Below are 21758 nucleotides of genomic sequence, written 5' to 3'. Positions count from 1 at the left end.
ATGCATATGTGCATAACCAATGGACATAGACAACAGTGTGGGGAAAGGCAGGAAGGGGGTGGGAGTGGGGAGGATCAATGGGGGAAAAATGAGGAACATCTGTAATACATTCAACGATAAAGATAAGTTAAAATAAAAAAAGATTAAAAGCTATAAAGTGAGTTTTTTAAATATACAAGTTTGCATTTATCTTTAAGAAAATAATAAAACCATGAGGAAACATGCAAATAATTAAGTTGATTTTTTTTTTTTTTTAATACTTAAAATTATCCTCTATTTACTTTGGGAGTTGCTATTGTTGACCCTGAATTAGATAAATTGATGTCTTAGCTCCATGAAACTTAAACGCAGAGGAAGTTTCTATGGTCCTGTATGAATCAAAGAATGAGAAAAGTCATTTGTGCTAGATCTTAAAAATATTTTTGGCAGAACTTTGGTATTCAGAAGTGCTGGAAAACTTTGGTAGAAAAGCAGAGCCATAGAGTAAGACCAAACTAGGACAACAAAGTCATTATTCTAATTTTTAGTGAAGACAGTCTTTTTTCAAACAGTTGTGACCCTTGGTGCTTTACCAAAAATACTTTATTGGGACTTTATTTGGGTGCAAGGCTGTGTCAAAGTAATTAGACAAAGATTGAATATTAAATAGTGACTTGTAAAAAAATTATAGCATTAGAAACATGTTTTTGTTGATTTTTGTTTTTTAGGTTTTTTTTTTATTAATTAATTTTTGTTACAGATGTTTCTCCTTTTTCCCCCACTGATTTCCCCCTCCCCGATTTTTGTTTTTTAAGAGGAAGGGTAAGGGAGAGAAACATCAGTGTGAGAGAGAAACATCAATCAGCCGCCTCCTGCACTCCCCTGGGGTGGAGCCCAGAGCCCTGGGCATGTACCCTGACCAGGAATCAAACATTTTGGCGCCTGGGACAACGGTCAACCAACTGAGCCACACTGGGCAAGGGCTTTGTAACATTTTGTGATACATAAAATAGTTATTTTTATGCCAGCTTTAATTATTTTTAAAATGCCAGCTTAAAGTTAAAATGTTTTTCTTGTGTTCCCAAATGAATAAGGTAAAATAACTTTAAACACTTTCTGAATTTAAAAAACAATTCTAAAAGAATCAGAAAGTAAGAGCTTTCTTAAATTGAAATATGAGACGATAAAATGGGAAATATATTTCATAGAAGCTGTGGTTTGAATGAATGTGTTGGAAAAGGAAGTGAGGGAATAATTAAGGCAAGGAAATGGAAGAGGTTGGACTCAGTAATCCAGAATAAATTCATAGAAATAAGAGCAATGGGAAAGGCAGAGAGAATAGAGTGAGAATAAGTTGCCTATTTTGATGACTTAATGTTCTTATTTATTTCTAATCCATAGATGGTTTCAGAATACTGCTTATTTTCTTTTTCTCTTTTTAAAAAAACATGTTTTTATTGATTTCAGAGAGAGGAAGGGAGAGGGAGAGCGAGAGAAAAACATCGATAATGAGGGAAACAAACATTGGCTACCTTCTGCATGCCCCCACTGGGCACCTAGCTGAAAACCCAGGCATGTGCTCAGACCTAAATTGAACCAGGGACCTCCTGGTGCATAGGTTGATGCTCAACCCCTAAGGGGCACTGGCTGGACAAAATACTGCTTATTTTCACTTTAGTTTGTCTTGAGTCTTTCCCTGACATTTTTCTATAGTCCAAGGTATTTGCTGCCATGGAGTAGGAAGAAGTGAGATTTCAGGCTTTGAAACTAAAGGGATTGGAGGGTATTACCTTTGAAAACCTAAGGTTTTAATGATTTTGATTCTTATTTTTTATTTAAGAGCCTTCTGCTTTATTTTGTGATAGTAAAAATTATTCCTCAGTCTCCAGGCATCTTCTCTTCATGCTACTGGAGTTGTAATTTTGATCACTAACGATATGGGCCCTAAAGAAAGGCTGCATGACTTCTTTTTTAAAAAAATATTAATTTAATTTTATTTTTTCCAACACTATTTATCCCCTCTATTCCCTCTTCTACCTCCACCTCTCCCCCAATCAACACACTGTTGTCCATGTCCCTGAGTTTGCTCTCTTTTGTTTTCTCCTTTTTTTGCTCAATCCCTCCACCACCATCCCCAACAATTCCCCTGAATGCCATTCTTATCAAGAATGTTGTAAAGAGAGTTTAAGCATTAAGTGTGTGTTTGATTTAGGCAATTTCTAGTTTTGAGATTTTTAATTTATTCCTTTACCAAAGCTCCCCAGTAACTAACAGTTATTTTCAGCCTTATATTCTTTTTTTCTTTATATATTTATATATATATTTATTCCTCACCCAAGGATATTTTCACATTTATCATTAGGTACAGTGGGAGGGAGGGAGAGAGAGAGAGAGAAACATGATGTGGTAGAGGCACATCAACTGGTTCTTCCTGCCAGGGCCGGGAAGAACCTCAACTGAGGTATGTGCCCCTGACTGGAATTGAACCTGCGACTCATTGGCCCACAGGTGGACACTCTACCCACTGAGCAACCGGCCAGGGCTCTTTTTATATTTTTATTGAATTTATTAGGATGACATTGATTAATAAAATCATATAGGTTTCAGGTGCACATTACAGAATCAGCTTTATATTTCTCTCCTGGTGGAAGATATTTTTGATAGTGGTATTCATAACAGTTATTCATTTGGATACTAAAAATATAAAACTGACCGTAATTTTAAGAGATAATTTATTTAGCCCCCACCTCATTTTGGTTGCTAGCCTGCTATGGGCATATCACTTAAGCATTCTGGCCATCAGCTTCCGTATTTATAAAATGAAGGGTCTGGAACTGTTATTTACTAGTAAACATTAATTACTAAGTTTACTTATCAATAATGATGTGTTGTAGTAGGACAAAAAATAAATTTGAAGTCAAAACATTTGAATTTCTTAATTTCAGTAACTTGGTTTCCTTATTTGTAAAATGCCTTATCGAGAGTTTTGTAAGTGATATCTGCTAATATACATTAAAACACTTTGTAAATTCAAAAGTACTATACAGATAGAATTGTTCTTCATCAGCCTTGTATGTGCTAGGCAGTATGATGAAGTTCATCTAGTTTTAACATTTATTAAATTAACAAATCCCATAAAAATCCCCAAATCACTGCGTACAAATCATTACTATTTGAGTGATTGTTTGGAAACGTATATAAAATGAAAAATAAACTTATACTTATCTAATATTTCTTGGATTCAGAGTAGTGAGACAAATTTTATGATGAAGCTCTTTTGCAGTTTCAGAATTGACCTGTTTTTGTCAAGTTCTGCTTAGAGAAAAAATAAAATATCTAGTAAAATTACAAAATTTTTTTTTTTTTTTTTTTTTTTTATCCTCACCCGAGGATATTTTTCCATTTTTTGTACAGATAGAGTGGGAGGGAGAGAGAGGAAAGGAGAGAGAGAGAAACATGGATGTGAAGGGACACATCGAGTGACTGCCACCCGCACGACCAACCAGGGCCGGGGACAAACTGCAACCGAAGTACGTGCCCTTAGCGGGAACCGAACCCGGGTCTCTCCAGACCGCAGGCCGACGCTCTAACCGCTGAGCCAAACTGGCCAGGGCAAAATTACAAAATTTAAAATTAACATTTGTTCACTGAATATTTTAACATTTCAAGTATGAATCTTGTGTCACTTACTATTCTGCCTGTTTTTACTTATAGGAATAATGCTACATAAGTTCTTCTACTCACTTCCTTTCAACATTTAAATTACTCACTTTGGCCCTGGCCCATGTGGCTCATTTGGTTGGAGTGTCATCCCATACACCAAACACCGAAAGGTTGCAGGGTCTATTTCTGGTCAGAGCACATGCCCAGGTTTCCGGTTTGATCTCCGGTCTGGGTGAGTCGGGGAGGCAACTAATCGGTGTTTTCTCTCTCACATTGATGTTTCTCTCTCTCCTCTGCTTCCCCTCTCTCAAAAAAAAAGAAAGAAAGAAAGAAAGAAAGAAAATTACTCACTTTGAATGTTTAGAATTTGTGATATTTATAGTGTTTCCTAATATATAATTCATATGTCTAGTTAAAAATCTAGATAATGTTATCCAGTGGGTTAAATAAACTTGATCTTAAAAATGTTTCCTCTGTATTTTAAATGTCAGAACATTAAGTCTATATTTGACATAAATTCTTATTTGCAATATTATTTGTGGATTTACTGTTTCAGGCAAAAAATAATTTACAATATGGCTATGCAATATGATAGTATTTAAAATTTGTTTCAAGACTTCTGTCTTTTAGAGGTACCTTCCCCACACCCCCAAGTTGGATTTTGTTTTTCCAAAGCGATTACAAAGCAGAGAACTTTGCTTCACTTGTAGTCAAATGTGTATATTTTGCCTTTATACTGCCTTTTGGTGCTGATTGCTGTTTTTCAGTTGGGTTTTATTTAAGATCTATTTTCTTAAAAAAGTATGTTAAAACCTTAGTCAAATATAATTAACTCAATTACTGGGCTTCTCTAATGTTTTCTACTTGTACAGTTGTTCAGTGATATTTTTGAATATTTTAAAAATCAACATTAAAAATTAAGAATTAGGGTACAGACTGACAACCCTCAGAAGAGGATGTGGTGGTGGGAGGGAAGAGGTAAACCCCAGAACTTATATGCAAGTACGCATAACAAATGGACATGGACAACAAAGCCAGGGATGGGGTGGGGGAAATGGGGAGGACGGTGTCAATGGGGAAAAAAAGGAGAAACTTTCATCTGTAACAACAACAACAAAAGAATTATATCCAAAGAAACTTTATTGCTGGTAACTTAACCTCCAGTAACTAAAAAAATAAAATTGGACTATACTTTCTCAATATTTTGATTAGTTGAGTTTTTATATATTTGGTGTGGCAACCAACTTTAAAAATACTTTTTGGAGAGTTAATATATAGATACAGTTTAAGGTTCTGTTCAGTGGAATTATACCATGAATGACTTTGAGTATTGGAAAAATAGGAATGACAGACTGACATACATACATACATACATTTATTTATTTATTTATTTATTTATTTATTTATTTATTTATTTATTTATTTATTTATTTATTTTGTTAATCCTCACCCAACAGTATTTTTCTATTGATTTTTTAGAGTGGAATGGAGGGCGAGGGGGGAGAAAGAGAGGGAAACATCGATATGAGATAGACAACAATTGGTTGCCTCCCACACACACCCTGCCTAGGACAGGGTATAGAACCTATGGCACAGATATGTGCCCTTGACTGGAAATCGAACCCATGAGCCACACCAGCCAGGGCTGACATTTAATTTTTTAAAATAGTCTGATACAGATCTTATATATCAAATTCTTCAAATGACTTAATTTTTTTGGATATAATCCTGAAAGAGTTTGAAGTAGACCTAGGAAATTATGTGAATTTGGAGCAATATATCCTTAATTAAATTTGGAAGGTGATTAACTTAAATAGAAAACCGGAATTCTATTTGTGTACAAGAGAAGGATAAAGTTAAAAAAAAAACAGTAAGGGTAGAGAGGACTTGATATAGATCAGATAATGGATAATGCATAATTTAAAGCAGGGGTCTTAGAAGGAGATCACACAAGATGATCCACTGAAATGAGGAGAAAAGAGCTTAGAACTTTGATTTATATATGTTATCTAAAAATAAGAAATGTGACACTTGTATTTTAAATATGAATTGACACTGGAGTCTTATCTTTGACTTAAACTTTCCTGTAAAGATAACCATTGATTAAATATAATTTTATAATGTGAACATTGACAAGCAATAGGAAATGGCTAGCCTGATGCTTCTCATTTTAATATGTTTGAGAAAATATAAACACTGTTTATTCAAAGAAAATACATGCAATGGCTGTATAATCATTTGGACTGGAGGTGGGCTTCCCCCAAGAAATTATTGAGAATTTAATTTAAAATATGATCACTGATCTGTTACTGTCAGTAATGAAACTTGCCCTGAATGTATTTTGTGTCCTGTGATATCAAATAATAATAATACGAAGCTATCATAGTTGGCAAGAGTGTGAAAAATAAAACCCAGATCATGCATCTGCAGTCTCTTAGTGATGTTTAAAATCATATGATAACCACCCAGGAGGTGTGGCTTAGTGGATTGATTGTTGTCCCATGGACTGAGAGGTCCCTGTCAATTCCTGGTTAGGGCACTTGCCCAGGTTGCAGGCTCCATCCCCAGTAGGGGGCGTGTAGGAGGCAGCCAATCAGTGTTTATCTCACATCCATGTTTCTCTCTCTCTCTCCCTTCTTCTCTATAAAAAATCAATAAAAACATATTTAGACCTCGCTGATTTGTCTGAGTGGTTAGAGCCTCGGCCCGCTGACTGAAGGGTCACGGGTTCAATTCCAGTCAAGGGCATGTACCTCCCTTGCGGTTGGCCCCGGTCAGGGTCGTGAGGGAGGCAACCAATCCATGTGCTCTCACACTGATCTCTCTGTCTCTCTCTTTCTCTCCCCCCTTCCTCCCTTCCATCCTCCTTCCCTCCCTCTCTATCTGAAGATAAATGGAAAAATATCCTCCTGTGAGGGTTTAAAAAAAAAATCAAGACTATTTTAAATTTTACTGAATTTATTGATGTTTAGAAGTTTCCTCCTCCCCCTTATTATGTTAAATATAGAGAACATAAAACTTACCACTTTAAGTGTACATTTCAGTGGCATTAAGTGTATTCATAGTGTTGGGCAGTCATCACCACCATTCAGCTCCAGAGCATCTTTCATCTTCTCAAATGGAAATTCTACCCATTAAACAGTGACTCTCCATTCTCTCCTCCCCTCAGCCCTTGGGAATGACATTTTTACTTTCTATCTCTATGTATTTGACCACTCTAGGTACTTCAGATGAATGGAATCATAGTATTTGTCCTTTGTGATTGGATTATTTCACTTAGCATTTCTTCAGGGTTCATCCATGTTGCAGCATGTGTCAGAATATTCCTTCTATGGTTGAGTAATATTTCATTGTTACCTGCATACCACATTTTGCTTATTCATTCATCTGTTGATGGACACATGGGTTGCTTTTACCTTTTGGTTATTGTGAATAATATTGCTATGAACATCAGTGTCCTGGAATCCTCTTGAAATTTCAGACTTACTGATGAAAGACAGCATGTTATTAGAAATACATTTGCTCTTTTGTTGTAAAAGTAGTGACATATGTATAACAACATGGTGACAAACTAATGCTCTGTAATGGATAACACCCCTTAAAGAAATGTTTTTTAGCCCTGGCCGGTTTGGCTCAGCGGTTAGAGCATCGGCCTGCGGTCCGGAGAGACCCAGGTTCAGTTCCCGCTAAGGGCACGTGCCTCGGTTGCAGTTTGTCCCTGGCTCTGGTTGGTTGTGCGGGTGGCAACCACTCGATGTGTTCCTTTCACATCGATGATTCTCTCTCTCTCTCTCTGTTCCTCTCTCTCCCTCCCACTCTACCTGAACAAAAAATGGAAAAATGTCCTCGGGTGAGGATGATTTAAAAAAAAAAAAGAAATTTTTTTTAGGGAAAATTAAATGTTGAAAATTTGCTATACAGTTTGATTAACGTACAGATGTTTCTAGCATCTCACCTTGCAATATTTTCTAGATTCTGTTTCAGTAATGAAGTATATTTAGAACTTTTTCTGTGAACCACTAAAGGAAAGTTGTGTTGAAGAATATTTATTCTCAACAGTAAATGACTTAAACAGTGTTTTGTGGGGGAAAAAAAATCATGTAATAACCATGAAGATAATCATGTAAAAACCATGTAATAACTAGCAGTACACTGACTGGAATTTTTAGAAGGAAATAGGGATATGGTTGCAATTTATTCATGTCATCATTTATAGGTAAACAAAGAAAGTTAAAGCCAAAAGTCTAGAGACTATTACAGCATATTTTTATTATGGTTAACTTTATAAAAGTAATTTTAAAAATATACTAGATAGACTTTTTATAGTATTTCCAAATGAAACAGAGAGGGACCATTGAATATCTTTGTTTCACACAGGTTTGCTCTTTATCTCCTGTTTCAAATTTGTTGACTTTAATGATTGTTAGTAATACACTTTCCTAGCAGGTATTTTTGAGAAAATTTAATCTGTCTCTTCAAGATAAAAGGGAAATTTTAATAGTGAGTGAATAGCTGCTTTTCCAAAGAAACTTGAGCTATGGAGGAGAAAGCATTTTGATGATGAATGTTTGGAAATACATACAGCATTATATAATTTTGCTGAAATGATGTGTGTCCCCTACAAATATAATATCTACACACTTATAACACTTGAAAACAGAAATGTTTTACTTGTTTTAAAGTTAATCTATTAGAATTCTCCAGAGAAATAGAACCAGCAGGATGTGTGTGTGTGTGTGTGTGTGTGTGTGTGTAAATAAATAGATAGATATTGATTTATAAAGATTGGGTCACACAGTTTTGCAAACTTGACAAATCTAAACTCTGCAATGTAGGTCCAGGGAAGAGTTGCGTTCTAAAGATAATCAGCTGGCAGTATTGCTTATTGCATGGGGAAGGTCAGTCTTTGTTCTAGTAAGGCCTTCAACCGATTGGATGAGGCCCACCCACATTATGGAGGGTAATCTGCTTTATTCCAAATTCACCAATTTGAATATTAATATCATCCAAAAAAAATGCCTTCACAGAAACATCCAGGATAATATTTGACTAGGTATCTGGACAGTATGGCCCAGCCAAATTGGCACATAAAATCATATCACAGTCAGTTTTAATAGAGTTTGAACCTGTTTGTTAAAAATGTAAAGATAAGCCCGACCAGTGTTGCCCAATGGTTGAGCATCAACCCATGGACCAAGAGGTCACTGGTTCAATTCCCAGTCAGGGCACATGCCCAGGTTGTGGGCCAAATCCCCAGTGGGGGGCATGCAGGAGGCAGCTAGTTGATGTTCTCTCTCATCAATGTTTCTTTCTCTTTCATTCCCTCTCCCTTTCTCTCTCTCTCAAAATCAAAGAAAAAAAAAGTAAAGATGAAATGTTTTCTTTTATTTTTTTTAATCTTTACCCGAGGATTTTTTTTTCTATTTATCTTCAGATAGAGTGGGAGGGAGGGAAGGAGGGAGCGGGAGCGGGAGCGAGAGCGAAAGAGAAAGAGAGAAACAGAAACATCAATGTGAGAGGAACACATTGACTGGTTGCCTCCCAACCAGGGCCAGGGACAAACCACAACCGAGGTACGTGCTCTTGACTGGAATTAAACCCGTGACTCATTGGTCCACGGACCGATGCTCTAACCACTGAGCAAACCGGCCAGGGCTGTTTTCTGATTAGTTTGTAAAAATCACAGACTGACATCAAGGACATTTATTAGCATATATTAATATAAACAAATTTTAATATAAACCTTTGCATATTGGTAGATGAGGTTGGTAAAAGAATGGGAAAATACAGTTAACAGTGAACTTTTTCCATGTAGCTCTTTATATTTTTGTAAGGTGTCATTTGTTTCCCCAGCTATGACAGCCATTAGAAACGAAATGTCCCAGTTTAGAACCAAGGCATCAGTTTGTTTTGCCTTTAGATATTAAACCAAGATTTTAGAAATAATGAGTCATTCATATTCAAGTCATTGCTCTCACTAAAATTGTTAATATTTTATTTTAAAAATTTTAGAGAGAGGAAGGGAGAGGGAGAAAGAGATAGAAACAGAAACGTCGATGAGAGAGAACACTGATTGCCCACCTCCTGCATGCCTCCCCCCTACTGGGGATTGGGCTCACAACCTGGGCACGTGCCCTGGCTAGGAATTAAACCAGCGACCTCTTGGTGCATGTCAATGCTCAACTACTGAGTCCCATCAGCCAGGCAAATCATTAACATTTTAAAAGGCTTTTGTTTGTTTGTTAAATAAGTAAAAATACTGTTTAAAGATAATATTTACTTCATTTCTTTTTAAAATTTCTATTTTTTGGTGGATTTTATAATTACATAATATAATAGTATAGTGTGTATAATTCAGAAATATACATATAATAAAATTATTTTTTCATATTTTACTGATGAGGGAGTGGTTTGTAATAAAAATTTGGAGAGTTCATCTAGAAGATAAATATACAAAATATGGTAAGAAGATGATGGCAAGAAACTGAAGCATTTTGGAAAAATGAAGGATGATTAACTTCAGACCATTTTTTTTCAACTTTAAAAAAATGTTTTGTTTTTTTGTTTGTTTGTTTTTTTTTTAGAGAGGAAGGGAAAGAGAGAAACATCGATGTGAGAGAGGAACATTGATTGGCTGCCTCCTGAACCCCCGCACTTCCCCTCCCCCCCACTGGGGATTGAGCCTGCAACCTGGGCATGTGCCCTGACCTAGAATTGAACCAGGACCTCTCAGTCCATGGCACAGCGTTTAATCCACTGAGCCACACCAGCCAGGCTTTTGCAATATTTTTTGTTGAGAGTTTTTAAATTTGAAAGGGAGCTCCAATTTATAATGGGACATATTACCAATATACCAATTAAGTTTACTGAGCAGTACATTCTCTTGCAGTTTTCAAGACTACATAGGAAGCCAAATGATAATGGAAGAGTTGCATGAAAGACTAGAATTAAAGTGGTAATATTAAACTATGATAGGCAGGTGAATTGTATTTCTGCTGTTTAGAGAGAATTTACTTGTACCAGTAGAATTTTAAAATGATTTAAGGAAATAGGGATAAGGGAAAGAGATAAAAAGCAAAGACTTGGAAATTAATTTATAAATAACAAATGTGATTAAACTGTGGGTGATTTAGGAAAGAAAAGCAGCAAGAATATAGAAAGATCATTTGAATATTTTATCAGTGTCGTAGACTTGAGATATAGGAGAGGGTGAGAGCACCCATTTATTAGTCAATTTGGAGATTATTTTTAAGGCATAGGAAATGATGGTTTTTCAAGCAGAAGGGAATAGTTTTTGAGAATTGAAAAAGTCTTTTAGGACAATGTATTCGTTAGTATTGTGTGTATTGTATTTCAGAACACTTAAGGACTTCACCATAATCCTATTGAGGTAGTTGATGGTACTCCCATTTTAAGATGGAAAGAGTTCAGAAACAGCCTTGGTAACTTGCCCAAGGGTCAGACATCTGGTAATTGCAGAGCCCAGAATATGAACCTATTTAATATTTGATTCTATCCAACTAAACAAATCTTTATTGAGTGCCTGCTGTGGTGTCAGGCATGTATGGTGCTTATGCCTTGCCAACTCAGAGTTGAGTAATACATGGTGTCTGCCGTCAGTATAGTACGGCAAGTGAATAAGATTGTAATTTTGGTGGAGTCTTGGGACCCAGACAAAGACCACTTATTCCAGTCTGTGAGTTTAAGGCCATTTTCTGGAGGACAGAGTGTCTGAACTGAATCTCAAAGGAGGAGTAAGAGTGCAAAAAGGTGCCGAGGGGAGGATGTTGCAGCCAGGGAGAACCACCTATGTAAAGGCCTTCAGACATTAAGTAGCATGATTTATGCTGAGGAACTGATTTCTGTCTAGGTCTTAAAGGATGCCGTGGGTGGGGACAAGCAGAAGAGCCTAGGTTTTTCCTTTTATGCCTCACTGCCTCTCTGAACAGATATTAGAAGCTAGTTAAAGCATTTGTGAATAAAATTAGACTTTTAAATGTGTTTTTACCTTCCTTTTCTAGGATCAGTTCGACAGCTTAGATAAGCATACGCAATGGGGAATTGACTTCTTGGAAAGATATGCCAAATTTGTTAAAGAGAGGATAGAAATTGAACAGAACTATGCAAAACAATTGAGGTAAGTTACTTTTTTTTTTTTTTCCAATTCTCAGAAGTGAAATTACATGTTAAAATAGTTGGGTGTTAGGTCTTTGTGATATACTAGAGATCAAATTCTGTTTTTCATTGAAGTAGATTGAATTAGGTAACTGGCTTGTTTTAGTGATCCATTTAAATCATAAGTAGCTTTCATTTCAGAAAGATACTTAAAATCCTAAAACCAGGAAGCTAAATGCCAGGAAAAAGAAATGCCTGTACTTTACATTTTTATTCCTTTGTAGTTTTTTGCTTTAGTAACCTTTCTGAATCGTTGAAGATTTCTTCAGTTTCTCATTTTTTTAGAGTTTCTATGACTTAGAAATTGAGTGTGCTGACTTGAGTTTCTTTCTGTCAAAAATCATAATATATTATTGATGAAAGTGATTTTGGAATATGTCTTGGAAGATAAAATTTTAAAGGGAAGGGTTTAGTCTTAAAACAAATGGAATTAATCTAGAAATTTTGTTCAAGCAGAAGATCGTTGTTAGACCACAGCCTGACAAGTAGTTTTTCTGGAACTTATTTAATAAAAGTGGTACTTGAAGTCTTAAGACTAGACACAAATCAATATAAGGTTCTAGGGATAGGGATTAAGATTCTGTATATTGTGCCCTGGCCGGTTTGCTCAGTGGTTGGAGCTTTGACCTGCGGACCAGAGTCCTGGGATCGGTTCTCGCTAGGGGCACGTACCAAAAAAAAAAAGATTCTGTATATTGCAAATGACAGAAAATCCAGCCTAAACAGGCACACATGACTAAGCGTTCCAGGCTTGTTTGATTCTGGAATCAAATGTGTCCAGTCTCCATTTCTGGATTCTGCTTCCCCTTGTTGCCTTTGTCCTCAGGTTCCGTTCCATCCTTTCTGCCTTCTTAGCTCTAGATTTCATATTTTTATGCTCTTAAATTCTGGGCAAGAATTAAGGTTTTCTCTATTGTGCGTTTGGGGAAGGAGAGAGGATAGGAAAGAAGGAAGGAAGTGAAGAAAGGGAGAGTAAGGTAATAGAAGGAAAGCAGAATGCAAGCTTGTATCAGCCTCTTTCTCCAGAAGTCCCAGCAAAGGTCTCCTTTTGTCATGCTGACCCTGTTTAGGTTATATGCTTATCCTGAACGATTCACTGAGGTGAGAGTAATTAGAATGACTTATAGCTAATGATGGGGGAGGGGTGGTCATCCAAAAGAAATTTAAGGTAGTGGATTGCAGAAGGAGGGGGTGATGGTTGCATGATAAACCACATGTGTCCACTACAATAATAGTGGTTTATACAATCAACTGACTGGATATAGGGATGGAATTAGACAAGTATAATTAATATATTATGTATAATATTTTTATAAAGATGCACACACTATTATGACATTTACTGAAAGGGGTATCATGCTAATTTCCTCATCTATTTTTGTCTTTTTTTTTTTTTAAAGCAAGTATTTCCCACTTGAGAATATAAAGAGAGAACCTGTTAATATATTAATAATAATAGTGATGATATTTCACCTCTCCAAAAGTTACAATCTGGGAACTTTACCACTCAAGGATCTAGCAGTATTAAGGACCCCTGAGAAGTTAAAATAGCCATCAGTATTGTATTCACATGTAAACAACAACAAAAATTTCCTCATTTAAGTTTTTTTTTTTAATCCTCACCTGAGGACATTTTTCCATTTTTTTGTTCAGATAGAGTGGGAAGGAGAGAGAGGAAGAGAGAGAGACATCGACGTGAAAGGGACACATTGAGTGGCTGCCTCCCGCACAACCCAACCAGGGTGGGGGACAAACTGCAACTGAGGTACGTGTGCCCTTAGCAGGAACCTAACCCCAGTCGCTCTGGACCGCAGGCTGACGCTCTAACTGCTGAGCCAAATTGGCCAGGGCCCTCATTTGAGTTTTAATTTGATCACAAATCCAGCATATTAAATCTCTGGATTCCAAGTTTTCTAGTAGAAGTGAGGAGAGGAAATGCTATAGAAAATATAGTGATGGCATTGTGAAATGACAGACAAAGGAAAAGATTAAAATATTATAATAAACAGATTTTTAAAAGTTTCTGGTGTAAAATTACCTTTCAGTAAGGGAATGATGAAAAATACCATGGAATATGGAGTTTAAATACATGAGGTGTTCAGCGCACTTAAACAGCTATTTAATCCATTACTGTAAAAAACAAGTTGTAGAACTGAGTGTATTGCAAATCTCTTTGCTTACTCAAGTTTGGGTATACAGTTATGCATACAATTTGTATGTATTCTCAAGAGATCCAGAAGGATACAGCCAAATTGTTTTATAGCAGTTATCCCCTGGAGAATGGAGTGGGGATGGTAAGGGAAGGAACTTTTTTATTTACAGTTTATAATTATTGAAGTCTTTTCAACAATTGTGTATTATTTTTATAGTTTAAAACACTTGTTTTTAAGCAAAAAATGTGGTATACTTCAAAAGAGAATCTTATAACAAATTATAAAATAAAAATTGGTAATTTGTAAGGTAAAACTTGAGCAATCTGGAATATGGGCTTCAAGGGTTTCAGGATGGCCAACATTTTACCAAAATAACAGGACTGATCAAAAGGCAGACTTGTTGCCTTTGTCTCTGTTTTGTGACTGATAATAATCATTATAATTTTTACTTACTTGCAAAAAGAGATTTGAACACCAGTTAATTGAAGCAAAGATGGCTGGAACCTGCAATTATATTACATGAAAAATATTATTCTGCAGTGAGAAAGTAGAGTTTATTATGTACAGATCTCTAGATCAGTGATTTGTATCCTAACAATGGCTCTCACTTGCAGTGATTCTTAACAAGGGTAGGGTTATTGGAAGACGTCGAGGAATTTCAGTAAGGACTAGTTGGGAAGACACGTGTGTATATATATATATATTGTGTGTGTATATATATATATATATATATAACTTTAAACCACCCATTCCCTGCCCTTTATATTGAGATTTGCTGCTTCAGATTAATACTTAGTAAATGATTGAATTGTCAGCTGCTCTTTATAATACCTGTTTTGTCCAAAGGGAAGAGGTTTGCCTTGTTTATTTCCTCTTCTTTAATGAAAACATTCTTTTGATTAACTCCCTCCTGTTTATGCTACTGCAGAGGACAATTTCTTTCATAGCAGGCATCTTTTTTCCCTCCTAAACAAAACTATATTCAGTATGTTAACCATTTATATTTTAAACATACAGGGTGGGGCAAACATAGGTTTACAGTTGTGAGTACGTGAAATAGTTTATTCTTGTATTATTATTTATTAGTTACTGTATTATTTTCCATACAAACAGTTGTAAACCTACATTTGCCCCACCCTATATTGCAAGTTATTAAAGTTTTTCAGCCATTGGTACCCCCAGTTTATTTTCATCTCTTTTATTTGTCTGTTTTGATGGTTTTGGTTTAATTTTGTCTTGATTTTTGGTAGTGGTTTGAGGATGGGAATAAATAGAAAATAAAGCATCTAGTAATTTTTGAAGACATAGGTATAGTCAGTTGAGTCATGTCCATTTTGATGGATGATAAATGGTGATTTCAGATAACTTGGTAGGGTGTTTTATGTTTGTAGACATAAAAAACTGAATTCAGTTATTCTTTTAATAAACTTATATTTGTGTGGCAGAGATTAACTAAAATTTCTAAGTTAAAAAAATCAACTATATACATATTAGGTGAGTGTCATTTTATTTTTTGCTAGTAAAAATAACTATAGTGTTAAGTTCTAGCATAGAGATTACATGAAGTTATATTACCCTACTTCCACCTCAGACCATTTCATTTTGGTTCAAATGTGGCAGTGTGGTATACTAAGAGAAATAGATTGGACAGTAGGAAGCCTGAAAGCTACGCTTTTATTAACCAGAGAAGAAATCTCTCTAAATAACCCCCTTTTTTTCTCTTTTTAAAATTTTTTTTTTGCTCAGTCCCTCCACCTGCCCTCTCATCCCCTACCCCACCCCCACACCAACAGCTGTCAGCCTGTTCTCTATCTATGAGTCTGTCACTGTTTTGCTTGATAGTTCATTTTGTTAATCAGATTCCACATATGAGTGACATCATATGGTACTTGTCTTTCACTGACTGGCTTATTTTCACTTAGCATAATGCTTTCCAGGTCCATCTATGCTGTTGCAAAGGGTAAGAGTTCCTTCTTTTTTACAGCAAAGTAGTGTTCCATTATGTAAATACATCACAGCTTTTTTATCCACTCATCTACTGATAGACACTTAGGCTGCTTCCAGATATTGGCTATTGTTAGTAACACTGCAGTGAACGTAGGGGTGCATGTATTCTTTCAAATTAGTGTCTTGGGTTTCTTTGGATAAATTCCCAGAAGTGAAATTGCTGGGTCATAAGGCCAGTTTTATGTTTAATTTTTGGGGGTAACTATACTGCTTTCCACAGTTGCTATACCAGTCTGCACTCCCACCAACAGTGTATGAGGTTTCCCTTTTCTCTACATCCTCACCAACACTGGTTGGTTGTTGATTTATTGATGACAGCCATTTTGACAGGTGTGAGGTGATATCTCATTGTGGTGTTTTTTATTTTTTAAGATAGAATGGAAGGGAGGGAGGGAGACAGAGAGAGAAAAAGAGAGATAGATGTGAGAGAGACACATCGATTGGTTGCCTCCCACACAACCCCAACCATGGCCGGGATTGAACCTACAACCCAGATATGTGCCCTTGATGGGGAATGAAACCCAAGACCCTTTAGTCCACAGGCCAACGCTCTAACTGCTTAGCCACACCGGCTGGGCTCTCATTGTAATTTTATTTTGCATTTCTCTGATGATTATTGATGTTGAGCATCCTTTCATATGTCTATTGGCCTATTTTGGAGAAATGTCTATTCAGGTGTTTTGCCCATTTTTAAATTTGATTGTTTATTTTTGGTGTTGAGTTTTATTAGTTCTTTATATATTTTGGAAACTAACCTCTTATCAGATATATCATTGGTGAATATGTTCTCCCATCCAGTGGTTTGTCTTTTGATTTTGTTGATAGTTTCTTTTGCTGTGAGAAAACATTTTAGTTTGATGTAGTCACATTTCTTTTTTTTCTTTTGTTTCCTTTGCCTGAGGAAATATATCAGAAAAATATTGCTACGAGAAATGTCTTGAGATTTTGCTGCCTATGTTTTCTTTTTAAAAAATTTTTTTTCTTTATTGATTTTAGAGAGAAAGGGAGAGGGAAAGAGAGAGAGAAACATGGATGAGAGAGAACATTGATTGGCCACTGCATACCCTCCACTGGGGATTTGGCCCACAACCTGGGCATGTGCCCTGACTGGGAATCGAACCGGCAACCGAGTGTCGAGTCGACACTCAATCACTGAGCCATGCCGGCCGGGCATGCCTATGTTTTCTTATAGAATTTTTATGGTTTAATAACATTTAAGTCTTTAATCCATTTTGAGTTTATTCTCGTGTGCGGTGTAAGAAGGTAGTCTAGTTTCACTTTTTTCCATGTATCTCTCCAATTTTCTCAACACTATTTTTTGAATAGACTATCATATACTTATAAAGCAATTATTGATAGGTTTGCATTCATTGCCTCTGTGTTCCTCTGTTTTTTGTTTTCTTTCGTCATCATCTTTAATATTTCTTGGAATATGGAATACTGGTTTGGTGGTAATGAACTACTTTCTTTCGCTTGTTCTTGTCTGGGAAGCTCTTTATTTGTCCTTCAATTTTAAATGATAGTTTTGCTGGGTAAAGTAGTCTTTGTTGTAGGTTCATGCTTTTCATCACCGGGAGTATTTCTTGCCACTCCCTTCTGGCCTCAAATGTTTCTGTTGAGAAATCAGCTGACAGTCTTAATGAGAGCTCCCTTGTTGGTAACTAAGTGTCTTCTCTTAATGCTTTTAAGAGTCTCTTTTTGTCCTTAACCCTTGCCATTTTAATTATGATGTGTCTTGGTGGGGGCATCTTTGGGTTCATCTTGTTTGGGACTCTCTGCACTTCCTGAACTGGGGTGTCTATTTTCTTCGCCAGGGTAGGGAAGTTTTCATTCGTTATTCTTTCAAATAGGTTCTCAATCCCTTGTTTTCTCTCTTCTCTTTCTGGTACCCCTATGATGTGGATATTATTACATGTCATGTTGTCCCAAAGTTCCCTTAAACTATCCTCATTTTTTATTTACTTATTTTATTTTTTAAAATGATTTTTCTTTATTGATTTTAGAGAGAGAGGAAGGGAGAGAGAGATAGAAATGTTGATGAGAGACCATCAATTGGCTGCCTCCTGCATGACCCTGCTGGGGATTGGGCCCACAACCTGGGCATGTGCCCTGATTGGGAATTGAATCGGTGATCTCTTGTTGCATGGGTTGATGCTCAACCACTGAGCTACATCAGCTGGGTTCCTCATTTTTAAAAATTCTTTTTTCCCCCCCTGCTCTCATTGGGTGTTTTTTTTCCAACCTTGTCTTTCAAATCGCTGATTCAATCCTCTGCTTCATCCATCCTACTGTATATTTCTTGCAGTGTATTCTTCATTTCAGATGGGTTCTTTTTTATGGTTTCTATGTCCTTTTTCATGTGTTGAGCATCATTGTGACCATTACTTTGGAACTCTATATCTGATAAATTCCTTGCCTGCATTTCATTTTGCTCTTCTGGATATTTCTCTTGTTCTTTCATTTGGGGCCTGTTTCTTTGTCTCCCCGTTTTGGCTGCCTCTTTGTATATATCTGCTGTGACTTACAATCTTCATGGGGTGGCCTTATATAGTAGGTATCCTGTGTGATCCAGTGGTGCAGTCTCCTTGATGCCTGAGCTGGGTGCTCTAGGAATGTCCCTTGTGTGGGTTATGTGGCCCTTTCTGTTATAATTGAGTCTTCATTGCTATTAGCCTTTTGTTTGTGGGATTGACCCTCAGGCTGGCTGATTGTGAGGCTCAGCCCCAGCCACGGAGTGTGAGTTGCTGACCACATGAAGTGGATTTTGCCTCAGCAGGGTCTGATGCCTGCCACAATATCCCTTTGGATATTCTGCTTGTGAAGCTTATTGGATCGTGCTCTGATGTCTGAAGCTTGTCACTGGGTGTGTTGCTTCTGAGCCTCTTGGTAGGGACTCTGGAGTAAGCCAGTGTAAGATGCTGCCTATGACTGGTCCTTGATAACAGGTTTGCAGCTACAAGTGAACAAATTTGTGGCTGTCTGTTCTGGGGCTGGGTGTGCACAGGATGGACCAAACTGTGCACCAAGGCCCCAGGCCCCAGAGCAAGTCAGGAAAAGTTTCAAGACACCCTGATGAGATCCCCCTCTGGGTGTACTCCTCAGAGGGTAAGCAAGCTCCACAGCATGGGACTGTTGCTTTCCCCCAGGCTGATGCTGCAGGGAGAAGAGTGCTCCACCCAAGAAAGATGGCGTCTGCAGTATGGCAGAGTGATTCAGAATAGGGATCCTGCCAGCTCTTCCTTCAGCTCCCTCCCCAGAGCCACAATCATCTGACTGTACTCAAGTGACTCTAGTCTGCTTTGCCCTTCCTCTGCAGGTGCCCAGGGTGAATGGCTGCAAATGAGATTTAGTGCAGTGGCCCTTTAAGAGAGTGCCAGTGCCTCCAGCAACTTCTGCCTCTTCTTGGTGGAAAGAAACCCGGTTGCTTTTCACAGCCAGATGTTTATGTGGGCACCTCTTCCTAGCTCTGGTGCTTTGGGCTGGGGAGCCCAATTTGGGTTTTAGGGCTCATGCTTCTCAGTGGGAACCCCCTGCAGCTGAGATATCCCTTCAGAACCTCAGCTGCTGCCTGTGGGAGCGGGGCCAGCCCTTTTTGCATTTCTGCCCTTCCTACCAGTCTCAGTGTGGCTTCTTCTGTAAATCCTTGGTTATGAGACTTCTCTTCAGCTAATGTTCAGTTGGTTATTCAGAATGATTGTTCTAAAATTTAGTTGTAATTTCAGTTTGATTCTGGGAGTAGGTAAGTGTACCATCCACCTTTTCTGCTACCATCTCGGATCTCACTCTCTAAATACCTTTTTATCTTATGTTTAATTCTGTACCCTTGCCAAGCCTGGCAACATAGCCGGTACCTCTAGAGCTGAGTGAATATAAATTGAATGAGTAAATAATTGAATGAGCTGTGTTTTGGTTTAGTTTAGAAATTAGAATGTCTGCCCTTATGTTGTAGTTTTGACTAAGTATTGTTTTCTATCTGTACTAGCATTTGTGTGATACACAGTTGACTATTATTGCATCAGTTTACCTATATGAAGATTTTTTTCAATTGACCTCTGCAGTTCAAACCTCCATTGTTCAAGGGTCAGTGGTACATCACTGTGATGAGGTGGTGGTTCTACTAAAAGCTGTTCCAAATAGAGTAGTCTTAGATATAGAATAGTCTAAATAGTACCAGCCTTTATTTTCTGTTTAACCTTTACTTTTTCATGCTTCTTTATCAGAATTTTCTGTGTCCCTGTTAAGTCTCAGAAGAAGCCAGGGAGCTCATCTTTGTACTGACTTTCCAAAAATGGAGATTATTATTTTTTATTATTTGTTCCACCACTTTTAACTCTTTTTTGTTTTTTTAATAGGTTTTTATAGATTTTTTAGAGAGAGGGGAAGGGAGGGAGAGAAACATTGATCGCTGCCTTCTGCATGCCCCTACTGGAGATTGAGTCAGCAACCCAGGCATATGCCCTGCCCAGGAATTGAACCGGACCTCTCAGTCCATGGCATGATGCTCAATCCACTGAGCCACACCAGCTGGGTATTATTATTAACTTTTGACGGCTGTGGCCTCTCCTGAGTTTTTGATCAACTGTTTAATGTAGTAAACCGTAATAGCAGCATCTGGATACAGGCAGTAGGAACTATTCTCATATTTTGGGGTTCAGATTGAATTTCTTTAAAGAATTGGATTCTGTGGAAACTCTTTCATTCTCATTAGTTTCTATTACACTGTTACTGAGCCTGCCTGGGTACATATCTAGGTGTCCAAACCAGATGATTTATTGACTAAATAATTTTTGCCTCTTAATTCTGGAATACAATCCCCCTACTAAAATGTAAACTCCACAGAAAAAAGAGATATTTGTTTGTCCTGAGCACTATTTATTCCTAGCTTCTAGAACAATGCTTGACACAGAGCAGAGCAAGCACTTTTTTGTATATGCTTTTCTTCTCTGCATCTATGAGTCTGTTTCTGTATAAGTGAAAACATATAGTATTTGACTTTCTCTGACTTAACTTCACTTAACATAATACCCTCTAGGTCCATTCATGTTGTTAACAAATGGGAAAATTGTATTCTTTTTTATGGTTGAGTAATATTCCATTGCATATATGTACCACATTTTTATCCACTCGTCTGTTGATGGGCACTTGGGTTGTGTCCTTATCTTGACTACTGTAAATAACGCTGCGATGAACATATGGGTGCATATATTCTTTTAAATTAATGTTTTGGATTTCTTGGTATAAATTCCCAGAAGTAAAATCACTGGGTCTTCGGGCAGTTCCATTTCTAATTTTTTGAGGAAGCTTCATACTGTTTTCCCTAATAGGTGCACCAATCTGCATTCCCACCAACAGTGCACAAGGGTTCCCTTTTCTCTGTGTCCTTGCCAACATTTGTTGTTGAGTGTGAGGTGATAACTCATTGTGGTTTAGTTTGCATTTCTCTGATTATTGATGTTGAGCATCTTTTCATATGTCCTCTTTGGAGAAATGTCTATTCAGCTCTTCTGCCCATTTCAATTGGATTATTATTATTGATTATTGTTATTTTTTGGTGTTGAGTTGTATGCATTCTTCATAAATTTTGGGTAACACCCAAAATTTTACCAGATGTATCATTGGTGAATATCTTCTCCCAATCAGTAGGCTGTCTTTTCGTTTTGTGATTTGCTTTGCTGTTTCAAAACTTTTTTAGTTTGATATATGTATATATTGTTTTTTATATTAGGAAATTGAGTTATAGAGAGGTGAAGAAAGCTAGCTAGATTGAAATCTGGCTGCAGA

At 37.0% G+C, this 21758-nt stretch overlaps 1 protein-coding gene across 2 annotated transcripts in view; it reads left to right on the top strand.

The window, feature by feature from the left end:
- The window catches only part of FNBP1L (formin binding protein 1 like), a 120741-nt gene that overhangs the window by 49954 nt on the left and 49029 nt on the right, over positions 1-21758 (top strand). For both annotated transcript variants that reach the window (XM_036256923.1, XM_036256922.1), the window contains exon 2: positions 11664-11779. In XM_036256923.1, the coding sequence (XP_036112816.1) occupies positions 11664-11779 (116 nt within the window). The remainder of the gene's footprint in view (positions 1-11663; positions 11780-21758) is intronic.

Source organism: Molossus molossus, unplaced genomic scaffold (genome assembly GCF_014108415.1).
Source record: "Molossus molossus isolate mMolMol1 unplaced genomic scaffold, mMolMol1.p scaffold_m16_p_12, whole genome shotgun sequence".
In the NCBI taxonomy this organism is placed as follows: Eukaryota; Metazoa; Chordata; class Mammalia; order Chiroptera; family Molossidae; genus Molossus; species Molossus molossus.
This window is presented reverse-complemented; position numbering and strand designations above follow the sequence as displayed.